At 40.7% G+C, this 19,494-nt stretch overlaps 1 protein-coding gene across 2 annotated transcripts in view; it reads left to right on the top strand.

Annotated features, from left to right (window-relative positions):
* wdr11 (WD repeat domain 11) overlaps positions 1–19,494 on the top strand; it is a 229,569-nt gene that overhangs the window by 185,252 nt on the left and 24,823 nt on the right. For both annotated transcript variants that reach the window (XM_029753425.1, XM_029753424.1), the window contains exons 22-23: positions 375–440; positions 15,347–15,536. In XM_029753425.1, coding sequence (XP_029609285.1) covers positions 375–440; positions 15,347–15,536 — 256 coding nt within the window. The remainder of the gene's footprint in view (positions 1–374; positions 441–15,346; positions 15,537–19,494) is intronic.

Raw genomic sequence — 19,494 nt, 5'->3', positions numbered from 1 at the left:
ACACACACACACGTCAATGCTACTATTTAAAGCATTTGTCTTAAATATGAAGTGACAGCAACATTTGGTGTAGGGGGTCTATTTATCGGCATGTCTGTCACACACGCATGCACTCACATTGTCTGTGTGAGAAGCAAATGTAGATATCCAGATTGCGCAGCAATGGAAGCCAGGTTTCCTGGTATTCTTTTTGTCTAGATGTCTTGCAGAGTTGTGTGTGTGCGGTAGTGTGTGATTGTATCTTGGAGTGTGTGTGTGTCAGTGCCAGACTGTGCCTGCTGTTAGTTAAGAGCCTGAGAAGCCTAATCTGTGTCTGTTTGTCTGCGTGTTTCTGTGTTGTGTTGTAATTCCGTGATCCTTGATTTGCTCCCCAGTGACATGAAGAGCGTCTTGCTGGATCCCGAGCTCAACCTGCTGCAACGCTGCCTCCTGGTGTCTCGGTGAGTGAGGGAGGGAGCGGGCATTACTGCACAAAACTTGCGCTGTTCTCAAATCCTCCTGTCCCTGTCTACATATCCACACTCTCATACCACTTAGTATGAAGCAATTTATTGGGCACACAGTTTGTATTCTAAGTGGTGGGCTAGTATGGACATTGTAAGTAGCCTTGCTGTCCCCTCAAAACACACCCCACACCCCTCCTTGTGCTCTGGGGTGAAGTTTTGTCTAGGTACAGATCTAGGAACAGCATGCCTTCCCCTAATCCGAACCTTAACCATTAGTTGGGGAAATTCAAAACTGACCCACGATCAGCATTTAGGGGCAACTTCACCCTACACCCGTCAGCGTTGGTTGGCACTTTCTTTATTTGTCCCTCTGCAGGTTATTATAATTGGGCATTGAACTGTGAGTCTTATGCCTCCAGAGATATGACAAGGGAAATTATATTAGTAGTCAAAAACGAGAGTAAAATCCACACACTAGAAAAGACAGGTGACCAACCTTGACTTTAGTGCTTATTTGACACACACAGAGGTCTGTAGAGCCTGTTTGCATTCCTGATTTCTGTAACCGTTAGCTTACCTGTGTATTTTTCTATTTATTAAGGATCCCCATTAGCTGCTGCCAATGTCACTTTTCATGGGGTCCTGTGACATTAAGACAGTTCTATTCAGTTTAAATATTACATGACATTACATTTCTTAACACTTTTCAAAACACATTAAGTGTGTTCCCTCAGGTCACTACTCTGCTATCACATATCTACAATACAAAATTAATGTGTGTGTGAAGAGTGCATATCATATCATGAGTATGTGTGTCTGTGCCTGTGTGTGTGTCTTCAGTCTCCGCCATTCCATAAGTTGTATTTTTCAGTTTTTTAAATCTGATTCTACTGCTTGCATCAGTTACTGATATGGAATAGAGTTCCATGTAGCCATGGCTCTATGTGGTACTGTGCACCTCCCATAGTCTGTTCTTGACTTAGATTGTTTGTTAACCTGTTGGGGATAGGGGGCAGTATTTGCACGGCCGGATAAAAAACATACCCGATTTAATCTGGTTACTACTCCTGCCCAGAAACTAGAATATGCATATAATTAGTAGATTTGGATAGAAAACACTCTAAAGTTTCTAAAACTGTTTGAATGGTGTCTGTGAGCATAACAGAATTCATATGGCAGGCCAAAACCTGAGAAGATTCCATACAGGAAGCGCCCTGTCTGACAATTTGTTGTCCTTCTGTTGCATCTCTATCGAAAATACAGCATCTGTGCTGTAACGTGACATTTTCTAAGGCTTCCATTGGCTCTCTAAAGCCGCCAGAAAGTGGAATACGTTGTCTGCTGTCTCTGGGCAACGAACAGCAGCAGAATTTGTAAGTGGTCAGCCTGGGGACAGTGAGACTGGAGATGCGCAGTCACGAGACTACTTCATTTTTTTCTTTCAGCCTTTGAATGAATACAACGTTGCCCGGTTGGAATATTATCGCTATTTTACGAGAAAAATTGCATAAAAAATTGATTTTAAACAGCGTTTGACATGCTTCTAAGTACAGTAATGGAATATTTTTACATTTTTTTGTCACGAAATGCACTCGCGCGTCACCCTTCGGATAGTGACCTGAACGCACGAACAAAACGGAGCGATTTGAATATAACTATGGATTATTTGTAACCAAAACAACATTTGTTGTTGAAGTAGAAGTCCTGGGAGTGCATTCTGACGAAGAACAGCAAGGGTAATCACATTTTTCTAATAATATTTCTGAGTTTAGGTTGTCCCAAACTTGGTGGGTGTCAAATTAGCTAGCCGTGATGGCCAGGCTATGTACTCAGAATATACCAAAATGTGCTTTCTCCCGAAAAGCTATTTTAAAATCTGACACCGCGATTGCATAAAGGAGTTCTGTATCTATAATTCTTAAAATAATTATGTGTTTTGTGAATGTTTATCATGAGTAATTTAGTAAATTCACCGGAAGTTTTTGGTGGGTTTGCTAGTTCTGAACATCACATGCTAATGTAAAAAGCTGTTTTTTTTATATAAATATGAACTTGATTGAACAAAACATGCATGTATTGTATAACATAATGTCCTAGGAGTGTCATCTGATAAAGATCATCAAAGGTTAGTGCTGCATTTAGCTGTGGTTTGGATTTATGTGACATTATATGCTTAAGAATTATAGATACAGAACTCCTCTATGCACTCGCCATGTCTGATTTTAAAATAGCTTTTCAGTGAAAGCACATTTTGCAATATTCTCAGTAGATAGCCCAGCCATCACGGCTAGCTATTTAGACACCCACCAAGTTTAGCACTCACCAAAGTCAGATTTACTATAAGAAAAATGTTATTACCTTTGTTGTTCGTCATCAGAATGCACTCCCAGGACTTCTACTTCAATAACAAATGTTGGTTTGGTTCAAAATAATCCATAGTTATGTTCAAATATCCTCTGTTTTGTTCGTGCATTCAAGACACTATCCGAATGGTAAAGAAGGGTGACGCGCACGATGCATTTCGTGACAAAAAAAATCTAAATATTCCATTACCGTACTTCGAAGCATGTCAACCGCTGTTTAAAATCAATTTTTATGCCATTTTTCTTATAAAAAAAGCGATAATATTCCGACCGGGAAAGCGTGTTTACGTTCAAAGACAGAGAAAGTAAAAACATGGGATCCCCTCGTGCACGAGCCTCAGTCTGATGGCCCTCTGATCGACCACCATCCAAATGCGCTAAAGTTTTTCAGCCAGCGGCTGGAATTACATCATTCAGCTTTTTCCCTGGTTCTGAGAGCCTCACGTTACAGCAAAGATCCTAAATTTTCTTTAAACAGAGCCAAGAAGCCCAAGGAATGGTCAGAGAGGGTACTTCCTGTTTGGAATCTTCTCAGGTTTTTGCCTGCCATATGAGTTCTGTTATACTCACAGACACCATTCAAACAGTTTTAGAAACTTTAGGGTGTTTTCTATCCAAAGCCAATAATTATATGCATATTCTAGTTTCTGGGCAGTAGTAATAACCAGATTAAATCTGGTACGTTTTTTAATTTTTCAAACATATGACTATTTTACACCATTTTAAAGACTCTCCTTTATCTAACCACACTGTCCGATTTCAAAACGGCTTTACAACGAAAGCAAAACATTAGATTATGTCAGGAGAGTACCCAGCCAGAAATAATCAGACACCCATTTTTCAAGCTAGTATATAATGTCACAAAAAACAAAACCACCGCTAAATGCAGCACTAACCTTTGATGATCTTCATCAGATGACACGCCTAGGACATTATGTTATACAATACATGCATGTTTTGTTCAATCAAGTTCATATTTATATCCAAAACCAGGTTTTTACATTAGCATGTGACGTTCAGAACTAGCATTCCCACCGAACACTTCCGGTGAATTTACTAAATTACTCACGATAAACGTTCACAAAAAACATAACAATTATTTTAAGAATTATAGATACAGAACTCCTCTATGCACTCGATATGTCCGATTTTAAAATAGCTTTTCGGATGAAGCACATTTTGCAATATTCTAAGTACATAGCCCGGCATCACAGGGCTAGCTATTTAGACACCCAACCAGTTTAGCCTTCACCAAAATCACATTTCCTATAAGAAAAATGTTATTACCTTTCCTGTTCTTCGTCAGAATGCACTCCCAAGACTTCTACTTCAATAACAAATGTTGGTTTGGTCCCAAATAATCCATCGTTATGGTCCATCAACGACGTTTTGTTCGTGCGTTCTAGACACTATCAGAATACTAAATCGCGTCACGAGCATGGCGCAGAAAGTGACCAAAAATGTCGAAATATTCCATTACCGTACTTCGAAGCATGTCAACCGCTGTTTAAAACCAATTTTTATGCAATTTATCTCGTAGAAAAGCGATAATATTCCGACCGGGAATCTGCCTGCCTGTAAACTGAGGGAAAAACCGAAAGCCGGGGGCGGGGCGGGGCGCGAGCGTAAGCATTTCCCCACTGAGAGACCACTTAGCTTTTGCTCTCCTTTGTTTCAGCCAGGGCTTTGAATTACGTCATTCCTGTTTTTCCCGGGCTCTGAGACCCCATTGGAGACGTGGGTATTGTCACGTAACAGCAGAGATCCTTAGTTTTTGGAAGAGATGTCAAAGAAAGCAAATTAATGGTCAGACAGGGTACTTCCTGAACAGAACCGTCTCAGGTTTTTGCCTGCCATAGGAGTTCTGTTATACTCACAGACACCATTCAAACAGTTTTAGAAACTTTGGAGTGTTTTCTCTCCAAAGCTAATAATTATATGCATATTCTAGTTTCTGGGCAGGACTAATAATCAGATTAAATCGGGTACGTTTTTTATCCAGCCGTGAAAATACTGCCCCCTAGCCATAAGAGGTTAACATATCTCAACTGGTTCTATAACTTTTTGGGGGAAAAAAATACTTTTTTAACCATCACGAAAGTATGATAGATAAATGTCTGGTTCTATTTTTCCTTACACCGTAGGTTTATGTACTTTGACGGGAAGCAGTCAAATTAGCGCTGTATTACCGTTTTCGACCTTTAATCCCACAATGTGCATTAACTTAAAGAGCATTTTGGCCTCGAGGCCATCTTGTTTCTGGTCTGAAAGTACATTTGGCTACTCTTGTGCTCACCGAGTTTCGTCTTCGAAGTATGTTCCGTTTCCGAGAAACGGCCATGTCCATTTGGTGACGAAATGTCCATTTGCCGTATAAATGTCCAGTCGCCATCTGGTGGTATTTTCCGGAACAGCAGGAACAAGTCAAAAAATAATTGCGGAAACGATGTGTCCTGGAAACTTTATTTGATGACTTCCCGGAAGACCGGGCTCTAGGGGACGACCTGAGGCCGTCAGCCTATTTTATTAACACCCACGGAAGTCTAGTAAGGGACCGTCCATTTGCCATATGGAGATGCTCCTCACCCGTAAGGGAAATGTCACAAGCGTCCCTTATGTAGGTAACTCTTTATACACAATATAGCAGGGGGTGTAAAGCCATAACGCATATCTTTTTCTATCAGCAGACTGATTGATAATGTCAAAAGCCGCATTGAAGTCTAGCAAAGCAGCCCCCACAATCTTTTTATCAATTTCTCTCAGCCAATCATCAGTCATTTGTGTAAGTGCTGTGCTTGTTGAATGTTCTTCCATATAAGCATGCTGAAAGTCTGTTGTCAATTTGTTTACAGTGAAATAGCATTGTATCTGGTCAAACACAATTATTTCCTAAAGTTTACTAAGGGTTTGTAACAGGCTCATTGGTCGAGTTTTTGAGCCAGTAAAGGGGGCTTTACTATTCTTGGGTAGGGGAATAACTTTTGCTTGCCTTCAGGCCTGAGGGTACACACTTTCTAGTAGGCAAATTTGAGTGTCAATATCATCCTCTATTATATTCAGTAATTTTCCATCCAAGTTGTCAGACCCTGGTGGCTTGTCATAGTTGATAGACAACAACAACAATTCACGTCTTCCACACTCTTTTACGGAATTCAAAATTACAAGGCTTGTCTTTCATAATTTGATCCCTTATACTTGGATGTGTATGTGTTTTGTTGCTGGCATGTCATGCCTAAGTTTGCTAATCTTGCCAATGAAAAAATCATTAAATAAATTGGCAATATCAGTGGGTTTTGTGATGAACGAGTCATTTGATTCAGTGAATGATGGAGCTGAGTTGGACTCTTTGCCCAAAATGTCATTTACCGTAATTTCCGGACTATTAAGCGCACCTGAATATAAGCCGCACCCACTGAATTTAAAAAATATATATATTATTTTGAACATAAATAAGCCGCACATGTCTATAAGCCGCAGGTGCCTACCGGTACATTGAAACAAATGAACTTTACACAGGCTTTAACGAAACACGGCTTGTAACAAAAATAAATAGGCTTTAACGAAACACTGCTTGTAACAAAAATAAATAGGCTTTAACAAAACACGGCTTGTAACAAAAAAATAATAATTAGCAGTAAGCTTTAGTTGTCTTTTTGCACTGAGTCAATTCCTCACGCTGCTGTTTCCAACATCTTATCATAGACTCATTAAGACCAAGCTCCCGTGCAGCAGCTCGATTTCCTTTTCCAACAGCCAGATCAATCGCCTTCAACTTGAAAGCTGCATCATATGCATTTCTCCGTGTCTTTGCCATGATGAGGGTGACAAAATGACTACCGTAATCAGAATGATGGGAAGTTTGAGAGCGCTCGATTTAATCTAAACAGTAAACAAAAAAGTTGTTTGACCTTAACCCGTTCGGCAATTTCATTGGTCTAATGAAAGCTTCATGCCGCCAAAAAACTGAGCACCTCACAGAATGTTTTTTTGGAAGAAAAAAAATTGAAAGCGGGAAAAATCCATATATTACCCGCGTCATTGTTTAAGCGGCGAGGTTCAAAGCCTGGGAAAAAAGTTGCGGCTTATAGTCCGGAATTTACGGTAAGGTTATCCAAAGCTTTTTACTATCATTATTTATATAATTTATCTTTGTTTCATAGTATAGTTTATTATTTTTATTCAGTTTAGTCACATGAGTTCTCAATTTGCAGTACGTTTTCAAATCGGTTGTGCAGTCAGACCTTTTTGCCATTCCTTTTGCCTCATCCCTCTCAACCATACAATTTTTCAATTCATCATCAATCCACAGGGATTTAACAGTTTTTACAGTCATTTTCTTAATGGATGCATGCTTATTAGTCACTGGAATAAGCAATTTCATAAATGTGTCAAGTGCAGTGTCTGGTTGCTCCTCATTACACACTTCAGACCAATATGTTAACATCAACAACATAGGAATCATTACAAAACTTATTGTATGACCTCTTATACACTATATTAGGCCCAGTCCTTGGAACTTTGGTTTTCCTAGATATAACTACTATGATTGTGATGACTAGATCCGATGGATTTGGATAATGCTTTAAAGCTAATTTCTGTAGCATTAGTAAAGATGTGATCAATACATGTTGATGATTTCATTCCTGTGCTGTTTGTAACTACCCTGGTAAGTTGACTGATAACCTGAACCAGGTTGCAGGCACTAGTTACAGTTTGAAGCTTTCTCTTGAGTGGGCAGCTTGATGAAAGCCAGTCAATGTAGACATGCTCATGTTATTCATGTTAATGCAGGGTGAGCTGCACACAGTGGACCTCCTAGGGCACACTGCCTCAGTGCTAACAGTATAACTCTGGTTCATAGGCATATGATCACTGCATACAATAGCTGTGTGATCAGCAGAGGCATTCAGGGCAGTGAGAGGGGCATAAATTAGGTTACTTACATTGTCTTCCAACGCCCCTGGGATAATGTACATTTGCTGAACCATTATGATTAATCATTGTCTCAACATAGCCTTATAATGCTGTGAAAGGATCCAGGAACCCAAATTATTTGGGTGGATCCCATCCTCCTTATAAAATGAGCTTTGTTTTTAGAAGGTATCAAAATTGTCAAATGTTTCACCCACAGACCTTTAATAGTCACGTAGCCAGTTATGGAGGGCTAAAAGTTTGCTGAAACATTCAATGCCATGATTTAGGGAAGGCAGAGGGTAGATATTATGGGGTGCTTGTTGGTGTCAGAGACCCAATCAGTTATTCAGAATCCATCTTCAGCTGTTCTGAGCTGCCCTTCATAATGAACTATAATAGACTACATTTCCTAATACAGGTTTAAAATGTTTGGGAGCAACTTATTGATGTCCTGTACTCATGCTCCTGTATAGCGTTTAGTTTTTGCTCCAGAGACTGAGACATTTCTCACCATTGAACTGCCCAATACAACGGCCAGAGAAGGGGATGGAGAAATCCTAACCCCTCACACAATTCGCGGAACCTTTCACGACCCCACGAGAAGCAGGGTAGTAGGTAGATCAGGCACCAGGGCGGTGAAGCTATTCCTCATGTCAATCTGCTCCGGACCTCTCGCAGACACTCCAGTCAGTCCTCTTATTAACATGCCACTGCCTTCGGTTTCCACGACTTGTGACATAGGACCAGTGCTGATTGGAACAATCCTCTTGCTGTTCTCCGTCTACTCCACTACAGGGTTGAGGAGGAAAAGCTGATGGAGGTGACTTCTTTGGCAGGCAAGCTCAAAATAGCACATGCCTTTCGGATAGGGACAGGTGACAAGGTGGGGATACATCCATCAAGATCGAGTGGCGTCCAGCCACAGGATTTGAGAATGAGAGAATTCCAATTTGTGTTTTCCCCAATAAGTTTGCGCAGAATTGAAATTAGCCATCTCATTCCTGTAATCCTCTGCAAGCAAACAATTGCCGCAATTGGAACTCCGGATTGTCAATATTGTCAAGGACAATAGCGTAATAAACACAGCTTTTACAGCTCTGGAAACGTTTGTTAGCTATTCCAGGCAAAGCGGGCTCCATTGCAACCTAGCTAGCTAGTTGGTAGCAGGTTTTGACACCATCACTTATGAACAAAATAAAATAAATGAAAAAACTTCGGCAACAACATAATTATATGGCACGTTATTTAAGTGTCAGCCATTGTAAATAAGATGGCGCTGGAGGGGATGGCTGCCGTTATATAGGCTCAACCGTGCTATCTTTTGCATTGTTCGTAACTTGTTTTTGTTGCTGCTGTTTATGTTGCTGCTACCGTCTCTTATGTTGTAAGCATTTCACTGTAAGGTCTACACCTGTTGTATTCGGTGCATGTGACAAATACGATTTGATTTGTTACTAGAATGACGCAATTTACCACAATCTGCCACCATCTACCACAAACGATTGCGGCATAAACTCAAAACTTTTAAAGAAAGGACCACTGTAGCTAGCTATCTACAGTAGCATTGCTGGCAAGTCTAATTATCACTTTATGGACGCTGTAGTCTCGTTCAGAGGATGTGAGCGGAACTGGAGTGGTGTGCCGACCTTTTCTCTCGCTCCAGTGCCGCTCAGTCACGAGCTCTGGGTATGCTCTGCCCAGCATTTTTCATTGACTTCATCACTGTTATTTTAATTAGGCATATTCTGTTGTATTTATTTAGCTGACTCTATGCACACACTTGCTTAAACTGACACCCCAACACATACACACACATGCTACGTATGCCCACACACAGATAACATGCACACTGATGCCACATGCACACTCAAACACACACACACACGTTCACACTCACCACATATGCTGCTACTACTGTCTTATCTAAACTGCAAAAAATGTGGCACAGAAATTACCTTCATGTCCTGAATATAAAGAATTATGTTTGGGGCAAATCCAACACAGCACATCACTGAGTACCACTCTTCATATTTTCAAGCATGGTGGTGGCTGCATTATGTTATGGGTATGCTTGTCATCGGCAAGGACTAGAGTTCTTTTAGGATAAAAATAAACGGAATAGAGCTAAGCACAGGCAAAATCCTAGAGGAAAACCTGGTTAAGCCTGCTTTCCAGTAAACACTGGGTGACGAATGCACCTTTCAGCAGAACAATAACCTAAAACAGAAGAACAAATATACACTGCAGTCGCTTACCAAGACGACATTGAATGTTCCAGAGTGGCCTAGTTAGTTTTGATTTAAATTGGCTTGAAAATCTAAGACTAGAAAATGGCTGTCTAGCACTGATCAAAACCAACTCGAAATAAGAATAATGTGCAAATATTGTACAATCCAGGTGTGCAAAGCTCTTATAGACTTAACCAGAGACTCACAGCTGTAATCACTACCAAAGGTGATTCTAACATATATTGACTCAGGGGTGTGAATACTTATGTAAATGTAATATTTATGTATTTAAATTTCAATAAATTAGCAAACATTTCTAAAAACATGTTTTACTTTGTCATTATAGAATATTGTGTGTAGATGGGTGAGAAAATACATTTCATCAATTTTGAATTCAGGCTGTAATGCAACAAAATGTGAAATAAGTCAGGGGGTATGAATACTTTCTGAAGGCACTGTATATGTACATTGCAGAGCTACCTCAATTACCTCGTACCCATGCACATCGACTCTGTACTGGTGATCCCTGTATATAGCCATTTTATTTTCTACTCCATATATATATCAATATTATTTTATTCATTATTCACTGTGTATTTATTCCTCATGTCACTTTATTTTTTATTTGATTTTGCATCTCATCTTTAACTCTGCATTGTTGAAAAAGTAGTCTACGCCTGTTGGCTACGAAGCATGTGACAAATACAATTTGATTCTCACCTCTTGAAAGTAGTTTTTTTAACACAGCAGCTGCTTATCATCCATAGAAAACTCCTGATGTGTCCTGTCTGGAACGTGAAGTCATGAGCTCTGCTGGTCAGTTACGGCATAGCAACCTAGCGGTGACAAAAGCAGCGGACTGCCCTAAAAAGCCCATGTATATTATGATCGCCCATTTTGGCCTCTAAAATTTGTTTTTTATTTATTCTTTATTCATTCAGAGAAAAACCGATTGAGACAAGGGTTTCATTCCCTAGGGTGCCCTGATCACAGTAATACAACAACCAAATGCAATGTAAAACAAAACAGCAATCAATACAAAACACACAATTTAATAAAAACAGTTACGTTCCTTAGCTACTAGCTCCTCAATCAACACCCTAAACTGCCCAAGCGGCACCAGAACGTCCAATTGCAATGAGTTATGCAAATTGTTGCAGCATTGAGGCAGATTAAAACGACCCTTCAACAACAAAGTTAGGTAAGTCAGAAGCTTGTGTAGTAGAGCTTTGTAAACCTAAAGGGTATAGTGAATCAATCTACGGGACGTTAATGAGGACTAGCCAACCTTTTGATACAGGATGCAGTGAGGAGTCATAAAACTGTCACCTGTAATAAAGTGAAAGGTGGTATGGTAGACAGCATCCAACATTTTAACAGTAGAGGCTGCTGCATTCTGGTAAATTGTGTCACCATAGTCAAGAACTGGCAGGAAAATTGACTGTACAATCTGCTTCCTGCTTTTTAGGGAGAGGCAATATCTCTTTCTAAAAATTAAGCCAAGAAATCTTGGCTTTTAAACTAGCACATCAGTATGTTTTTTGTTTTTTTTACCCCCTAAGGTCGATGTCCGTGCCCCTGTGGAAATCTACACTGAACAAAAATATAAACGCAACATGCAACAATTTCAAAGATTTTACTGGGTTACAGTTCATATAAGGGAATCAGTCAATTTAAATAAATTCATTAGGCCCTAATGTATGGATTTAACATCACTGGGAATACAGATATGCATCTGTTGGTCACATGGATCAGATAACCAGTCAGTATCTTGTGTGACCACCATTTGATCAGGCTGTTGATTTAGGCCTGTGGAATGTTGTCCCACTCCTCTTCAATTGCAGTGCGATGTTGCTGGATATTGGCGGGAACTGGGACATGCTGTTGTACACGTTGATTTGAGCAACCCAAACATGCTCAATGGGTGGCATTTCAGGCCATGGAAGAACTGGGGCATTTTCAGCTTCCAGGAATTGTGTACAGATCCTTGCGACATGGGGCTGTGCATTATCATGCTGAAACATTAGGAGATAGTGGCGGATGAATGGCACAACATTGGGCCTCAGGATCTCATCACCGTATCTCTGTGTATTGAAATTGCCATCGATAAAATGCAATTATGTTCGTTGTCCTTAGCCTATGCCTGCCCATACTATAACCCCACTGCCACCATGCGGCACTCTATTCACAAAGTTGACATCAACAAACCGCTCGCCCACACAACACCACACAGCCCACACAACACCAGTCTGCCATCTGCCCGATACAACCTGGATTCATCCGTGAAGAGCATACTTCTCCAGCGTTCCAGTGGCCATTGAAGTCCACTGAAGTCGGTTACGACACCGAACTGCAGTCAGGTTAAGACCCTGGTGAGGATGATCACGCAGATGAGCTTCCCTAAGATGGTTTCTGACAGTTTGTCAGGACATTTTTCGGTTGTGCAAACCCACAGATTCGTCAGCTGGCCTAGTGGCTAGTCTCAGACTATCCCGCAGGTGAAGAAACCATATGTGGAGGTCCTGGGCTGTCGTGGTTACATGTGGTCTGCGGTTGGACGTGCTGCCAAATTCTCTAAAACGACGTTGGAGGCCGCTTATGGTAGAGAAATGAACAATTCTCTGGCAACAGCTCTGGTGGACATTCCTGCAGTCAGCATGCCAATTGCCCGCTCCCCTCAAATCTTGAGACTTCTCTGGCATTGTGTTGTGTGACAAAACTGCACATTTTAGTGGCCTTTTATTGTCCCCAGCCCAGGGTGCCACTGTAATGATCATGCTCTTTAATCAGCTTCTTCATCCATCCAACTGACAGGTGTGGCATATTATCTTGGAAAACGAGAAATGCTCACTAACAGTGATTGAAATAAATTTGTTCTCCAAATTTTTGCGAATTTTTTGTGTGTATGGAACATTTCTGGGATCTTTTATTTCAGCTCATGAAACATGGGACCAACACTTTACAAGTTGCGTTTATATTTTGTTCAGTATATGTGAATTTGGTCAGGTCGGCCAGAAAATTACATATTGCAGCTGTCGTGTCTTTGGACTATCATTAATGTGATAACAATTGTTTTATAAAATTGATTAACTATGTTTGATTATTACAATTAAATTACTTATGTAACAATTAACTCATCAGCAATCTTAGGGCACCACGGAAAAAGTTTATTTAACGAGTTACCGTTTTCTGAATTTACTCTTTCATATATCTCTTAAATTTCAGTCATCAATCAGTCATTAACTAATTGTTTACCTTCTATCAGTCTCATTGTGAATGTCGCAAACTCTTGGATATCTGCACGAACCCTAGCATAAATGATGAATCAGCGATATACCAATTAACTTATTTATGTATTTACTAACTAAATAATCACACAGAAGTGCATGAACACACCCTGGATAGGTTATACATTGGTTACTAATATGATACAATGAAAAGTCCCTAGTGGACTAAACCAATATGATGGATTGTTTCACCAAATGAAAAGGGAGTAGCAGGTGAGAAAGAGCAGGAGAACAGACAAAGGACTCCACTATTGTACACACAGCTGATAACTAGGCTCATGGAAATGCTAATACTTTGCACATGAACAGCCGCTCATTCGAAAATACATTTCAATTTACATATTTACGAGTGTAGGCCTTTGTTGTCTCTCTCTGTGATCGCCGGTCCGTCTGCTGGAGAGTCAGTCAACAGAAAGTCTCTAGTTTGTCCACCAGAGATCAGTCTTTCTTAGTTGTAGCTTGTTATAATGGATACGTCAGGCATGCCAATGGTCGTTCGATAGGGAAATGTTCTCCAGAATGGATCTTTCAGAGTACTACCTGGTGGTTCTCGGTCGAGTTTACAGACTGAATGTTCCTGTGTAGTCTTCAGTTTTGTAGATTTCCTTCTTCTCTGTTGAAAATTAGAATTCTAGCTATTACGGCACTCTCAGCTCACGCTGTCGGTCTCGTTGGCCTCTAGAGTAGTAGCCATTTCAACGTGGGGACCCTGTCCCTGCGTTTGCTTGACTAATGTACATTTTGTCAGAAGTGGGATTTATACACTTCTGGGAAAAGGGGGCGTTCCATGACGCCGATGCAATGTCTGTATTCATGGGGGCGTGGCCACTGACTTGGTTAATACTTAATATGAAAAACAATTCTCTCATTTAGAAGGCTAACACCACATTATATATTCTCACAAATAGTTTCATATTTAATCATATACGTTCCCCCACATTTGAATGTGGACCTGATCACTGACAATTATACCCATCCAAAAATAGTTATGTTGCCCTACGTCTTTAGTTACATCACAAATTATTAACAAATTCGACAGGATTGTTCTTTAAATACACACAGATCATTCCAAATGTTTGGAATACAGAAATACTGTTTAATTATTCAACCTTTTGATGTTACCTTACTGCAACGTCTCTCTCTGTGGTAACAAAGGGATTTAACTTCCATTTCTGAGAGTGGGGGGGAAGAGTTTTCCTGCAGGTATTTATGACCATCATAAAACTGGAGAGAGGGGGCGCCTATGATCCTCCCCCCAAGGGCATGTCGTGACACAGCTTTAATGTATATGGCCTGATATCGTCAGATATATCCTTGTTTAAATTAATAGCCTACGACATTGGCTTAAATTTAGGAGATTTCAATTTAACATTGAGCTACAACCATTAGTGCCAAGTCAGGATGTCTAGCTTTGTCTAAACTTAACTTTACACCCTCAAGCTTACATAAACCTGCAGAAACAATCTGCTCTGAACTATGATTAATGTTTTTGTAACCCATTTTGACTGTTCTAAACCAACCAAGCCCGAGAATCCCCAAGGACTCTCCTTTTCAGAAGAAGAATGCACATTAAGGTGTCTTTTCTTTCAATGTTCAGAAGGTTCTTACACTCACATTAATCTTTACAATAGTGGTTTGATGTTCTTGTACCCCTTTGTTAGTGAAGGGGGGTAGCCTAGCAACGGTTAGATATTACACTGTGAAAATGTTTTAAAAGCATATAGCAGAAAGATGGAGTAAAACGACGAATTGATGTGGGGATGGTTTCATGCAGAACTGGTCATGTGGTGCAGTCATTAGTGGTTGATCCATTATTGCTATCACAGCGAACGTTTCAAAACCAAGTGCAATCAGGGTGTTCAGTTGGACACACTGTACCAGAACGTTTTGCAAATAAAAATGAGTGTTTCTTATCGGAGCCCCAGGTAGTGCATCCCTGTTTTGGCCTATTTTCGTCAGCACACCCTAGCAAAAAAATAATAATGTTGCAATGTAGAACAAATCAAGGGGTTCCTTAATGGACACACACAGGTAATCCTTTCCTGTTTCAGTCCGTTTTATTTAGTTTGGTGCCAAATGAACACTGGCCTGGTTGTGTCCCAATGCAGGCTGTTTGGGGACGAGTCAGACCTGCAGTTCTGGACAGTGGCGGCCCACTACCTCCAGTCGTTCGCCCAGGCTCGCCACCTCAGTGTGCCCGTCCCCGAGGGCCAGACCCCAGCCGAGGGGACCCAGGCCACCCCACAGGGCCACCTGGACATCTACCACGACACCCTGTGTGAGAGCTTCTATTTCCAGGTGAGTGAAAGAATGGACAAATGGAGGACGTTAGGATGTTTTTTTATTAGGCAGTGTGCCTTGTCTAACACACTGGAAGCTGGTTGAGGGAGAAATTGGAGAACAGGCTCATTGAAGGCTCCAGCCATTGCAATCAGCCCGTCCTCCAATTTAAAGTGACACCAGCATCCACTGGTCTAACAAATCAATGTGTTGTCTCTACAAGGGATTTATTGTAGTTAACGTCCAAGGAGGTGGGCGTCAGTGTTTGAGAGTTAATGGGTATATACCATTACATTTGTCAAACTGTCAACACCACAGGTTGTATTGGCCCCAGACCACATAGTAATTCCTCTAGCAGACAGTCCCCTGTGACCTCAGCCATTCTGCCGTGTCAGCAGTTTTGACCGGTCAACACACACAGTCACACAAACCGTCAACTGCCCTCCTTCTTTGAGCCGTTGTTTGTGGTGTGCTCTGTCATTGGCAGTATCCCTTTGCAGAGGAGATGGGGGAGGAGTGAAAAAATAGGAGTGTAGGGCGGAGGAGAAAAGAAACTGAGTAGTTGGACGGAGAAGAAAAGAGTGCCCTGAGAAACAATCCAGCAAGGCTGGTGGATTTTTTTCAACCTTAATAATTGATTGGATCCTCTCGGTGTATCCCAAATTGCACCCTATTCCCTTTATAATGTACTACTTTTTTACCAGAGCTGAATGGGCCCTAGTCAAAATTACTGTACTTGCACTATATAGGGAATAAGCTGCCATTTTGGACACAGGAGGGTAAGGATTCAGGAGGTGTGCTAAATCGGTGTATATTGATTGGCCTGTCTCTGTTATGTCTATCGCATGACTGGTTGACATGGCAACCACGTGACAACCAGACTCAGCTGTGATCCATCCGCTTGTCAGTTGCCAAGTTGATTGAGAATACTTTTTAATCAGTGATGGTGCATTTGGGCCTTCATGAGCGTCACATTCTTCTGTCGGTCTGTCTAATGGAGATTTCGAGCAACATACTTTTTTTAGGGCCTAGGAAATATCAATATTGGATTGTACACTTAACAAAAATATAAAAGCAACATGTAAAATGTAGGCCCCATGTTTCATGAGACCAAATAAAAGATCCCAGAAATGTTCCATTTGCACAACAACAACAAAATATTTCTCTCAAATGTTGTGCACACATTTGTTTACATCCCTGTAAGTGAGCATTTCTCCTTTGCCAATATAATCCATCCACCTGACAGGTGTGGCATATGAAGAAGCTGATTAAATAGCATGATCATTACACTGATGCACCTTGTGCTGGGGACAATAAAAGGCAGCTCTAAAATGTGCAGTTTTGTGTCACAACACAATGCCATAGATGTCTCAAGATTTGAGGGAGTGTGTAATTGGCATGCTGACTGCAGGAATGTCCACCAGAGCTGTTGCCAGAGAATTTAATGTTCATTTCTCTACCATAAGCTGCCTCAAACGTCATTTTGGATAATTTGGCAATAAGTCGAACTGGCCTCACAACCGCAGACCACATGTATGGCGTTGTGTGGGCGAGCCGTTTGCTAATGTTAACGTTATGAACAGAGTGCCCCATGGTGGCGGGGAAGTTATGGTATGGGCAGGCTTAAGCTATGGACAACAAACACAATTGCATTTTATTGATGGCGATTTGAATGGACAGAAATACCCCAACAAGATCCTAAGGCCCATTGGAAAGCCTATTTTTTTTTAATGTATCTGTGACCAACAGATGCATATCAGTCATGTGAAATCCATAGATTAGGGCCTAATGCATTTCAATTGACTGATTTCCTCATGATTTGTAACTCAGTAAAATCTTTTGTTGCATATTGCGTTTATGTTTTTGTTCCGTATATTTCCATGTTCAAAGTGTAATTTAACAATACTTATTATCATAAGAAATGGCATTGACACATAAACCAATTCAGAAAGCTTTTTCTGATGACTGGTAGTTGTTCTACTCAATACATCAAATAGCCTTCTCAAATACCAGAACAGTTTCACTAGAATAATCACTTCAATGCTCGAAAGCATAACAATAGTCCTGTTTTTATTTGTCTCGACAACATCTGTGAGAGCCAGACCAGTTTCTCCCCTCCCCTTTAAATGTTGAAAGAAGTCTTATTCCTCTGATGCCATGCCCATGAGATGAAAGTAGACAATGATGAAAGACTCAGAGCACAAGTGCTGCTGGTACACTGTCCATTGTTCACTAGTGTCAAGTCATATCATATTCCATGGGCTGTATGGATCAAGCGTCTCAGAGTAGGAGTGCTGATCTAGGATCAGGACCCCCACAATGTTATTCCTTGTTATCTAAAAGGCAAAACTGATCCTAGATTGGCACTCCTACTCTGAGACACTTCAGCTACATGCCCATTGCCCACCAATATCAACATGAAGAAAAATGATCTGCAATATTAGATAAGATGTGATAAGCTTTCAGTCAAAAATAAATTTGTCAGAGTATTCCTAAATCACCATAACATGAGCCTAATGAGAGTACACTGACAGTCTATGTCTATGGAAGGCTTTTGAACCTACTGAACAATAAGACTGAATGACTAAAAGACAAATATTGTTCTTTGTATGTAGTTTTATGTCCGAAGCAGGTGGTTGACACAGAATTAATCACTGAATTGAATAAAAGCTGTAGTTACATTTGACGTTTTAGTCATTTAGCAGATGCTCTTATCCAGGGTATCACAATCGTATCAAGTACATTTCCCTCAAAAAGTAAAGACAGACATGCGTAACTAGCTCCCCAGCATTTAAGTAAAACTGCCAAAGAATACTCACAAGCAGTGGAGGCCGGTGAGAGGAGCCGTAAGAAGACGGGCCCACCGCATTGGCCGGAACAAACCGAACGGTACCAAACATGGAAACCACGTTTGACAGTTCACTCCACTCCAACCACCACAATGAGCCCGCTCTCCCACAGGTCCGCCCCACCAGCCTCCACCGCCCACAACATCCAAAAGAGAAAGAATGAATATCTATCATCCTACTTCTCCCTTTTATAATGAAATTGGGCCGCCTCCTATGGAAACACCCTTCAGTGCTATCCACACTCCACCATCTCCACTTTTTTCGAAGTGATTGAGTGTGAATATAACACTTAACACACTCCATTGTCTCCACTAAATTGAAAGTAATAGAGTGTAGATATAACACTAAACAAACCTCCATCGACTTCACTCATTATAAAACAGTCACGTTACGACAGTCCATTATCATTAATGTGATGACTGCTATTCATCGAATAATTACCTACTATGTTTATTACTCGATTAAATTAATCATGTAACAATTAACTCATTAGGAATTTGGGGCACCATGGGAAAAGTTTAATGAGTTACCATTTCACGAATGAACCTGTTATGGATAGGGGGCAGTATTTTCACGGCCGGATAAAAAACGTACCCAATTTAATCTGATTATTACTCCTGCCCAGAAACTAGAATATGCATATAATTATTAGCTTTGGATAGAAAACACTCCAAAGTTTCTAAAACTGTTTGAATGGTGTCTGTGAGTATAACAGAACTCATTTGGCAGGCCAAAACCTGAGAAGATTCCAAACAGGAAGTACCCTGTCTGACCATTTCTTGCCCTCCTTGATCATCTCTATCCAAAACAGGGGATCTCTGCTGTTACGTGACACTTCCTACGGCTCCCATGGGCTCTCAGAAGGCGGCAAAAAGCTGAATGGTTGCTTTGCAGGCCCTGGCTGAAAAACATTAGCGCGTTTGGATAGAGGCCGGTCAGAGTACTATGAGACTGAGGCTCGTGCACGAGGGGACACCATGTTTTTATTTTCTCTCTCTTTGTACTAAAACACGATTTCCCGGTCGGAATATTATCGCTTTTTTACGAGAAAAATGGCATAAAAATTGATTTTTAACAGCGGTTGACATGCTTCGAAGTACGGTAATGGAATATTTAGACATTTTTTG

Source organism: Salmo trutta, chromosome 5 (assembly GCF_901001165.1).
Source record: "Salmo trutta chromosome 5, fSalTru1.1, whole genome shotgun sequence".
NCBI lineage: Eukaryota > Metazoa > Chordata > Actinopteri > Salmoniformes > Salmonidae > Salmo > Salmo trutta.
Note: the sequence above shows the minus strand (reverse complement) of the source record. Positions and strands in the feature narration are given on the sequence as shown.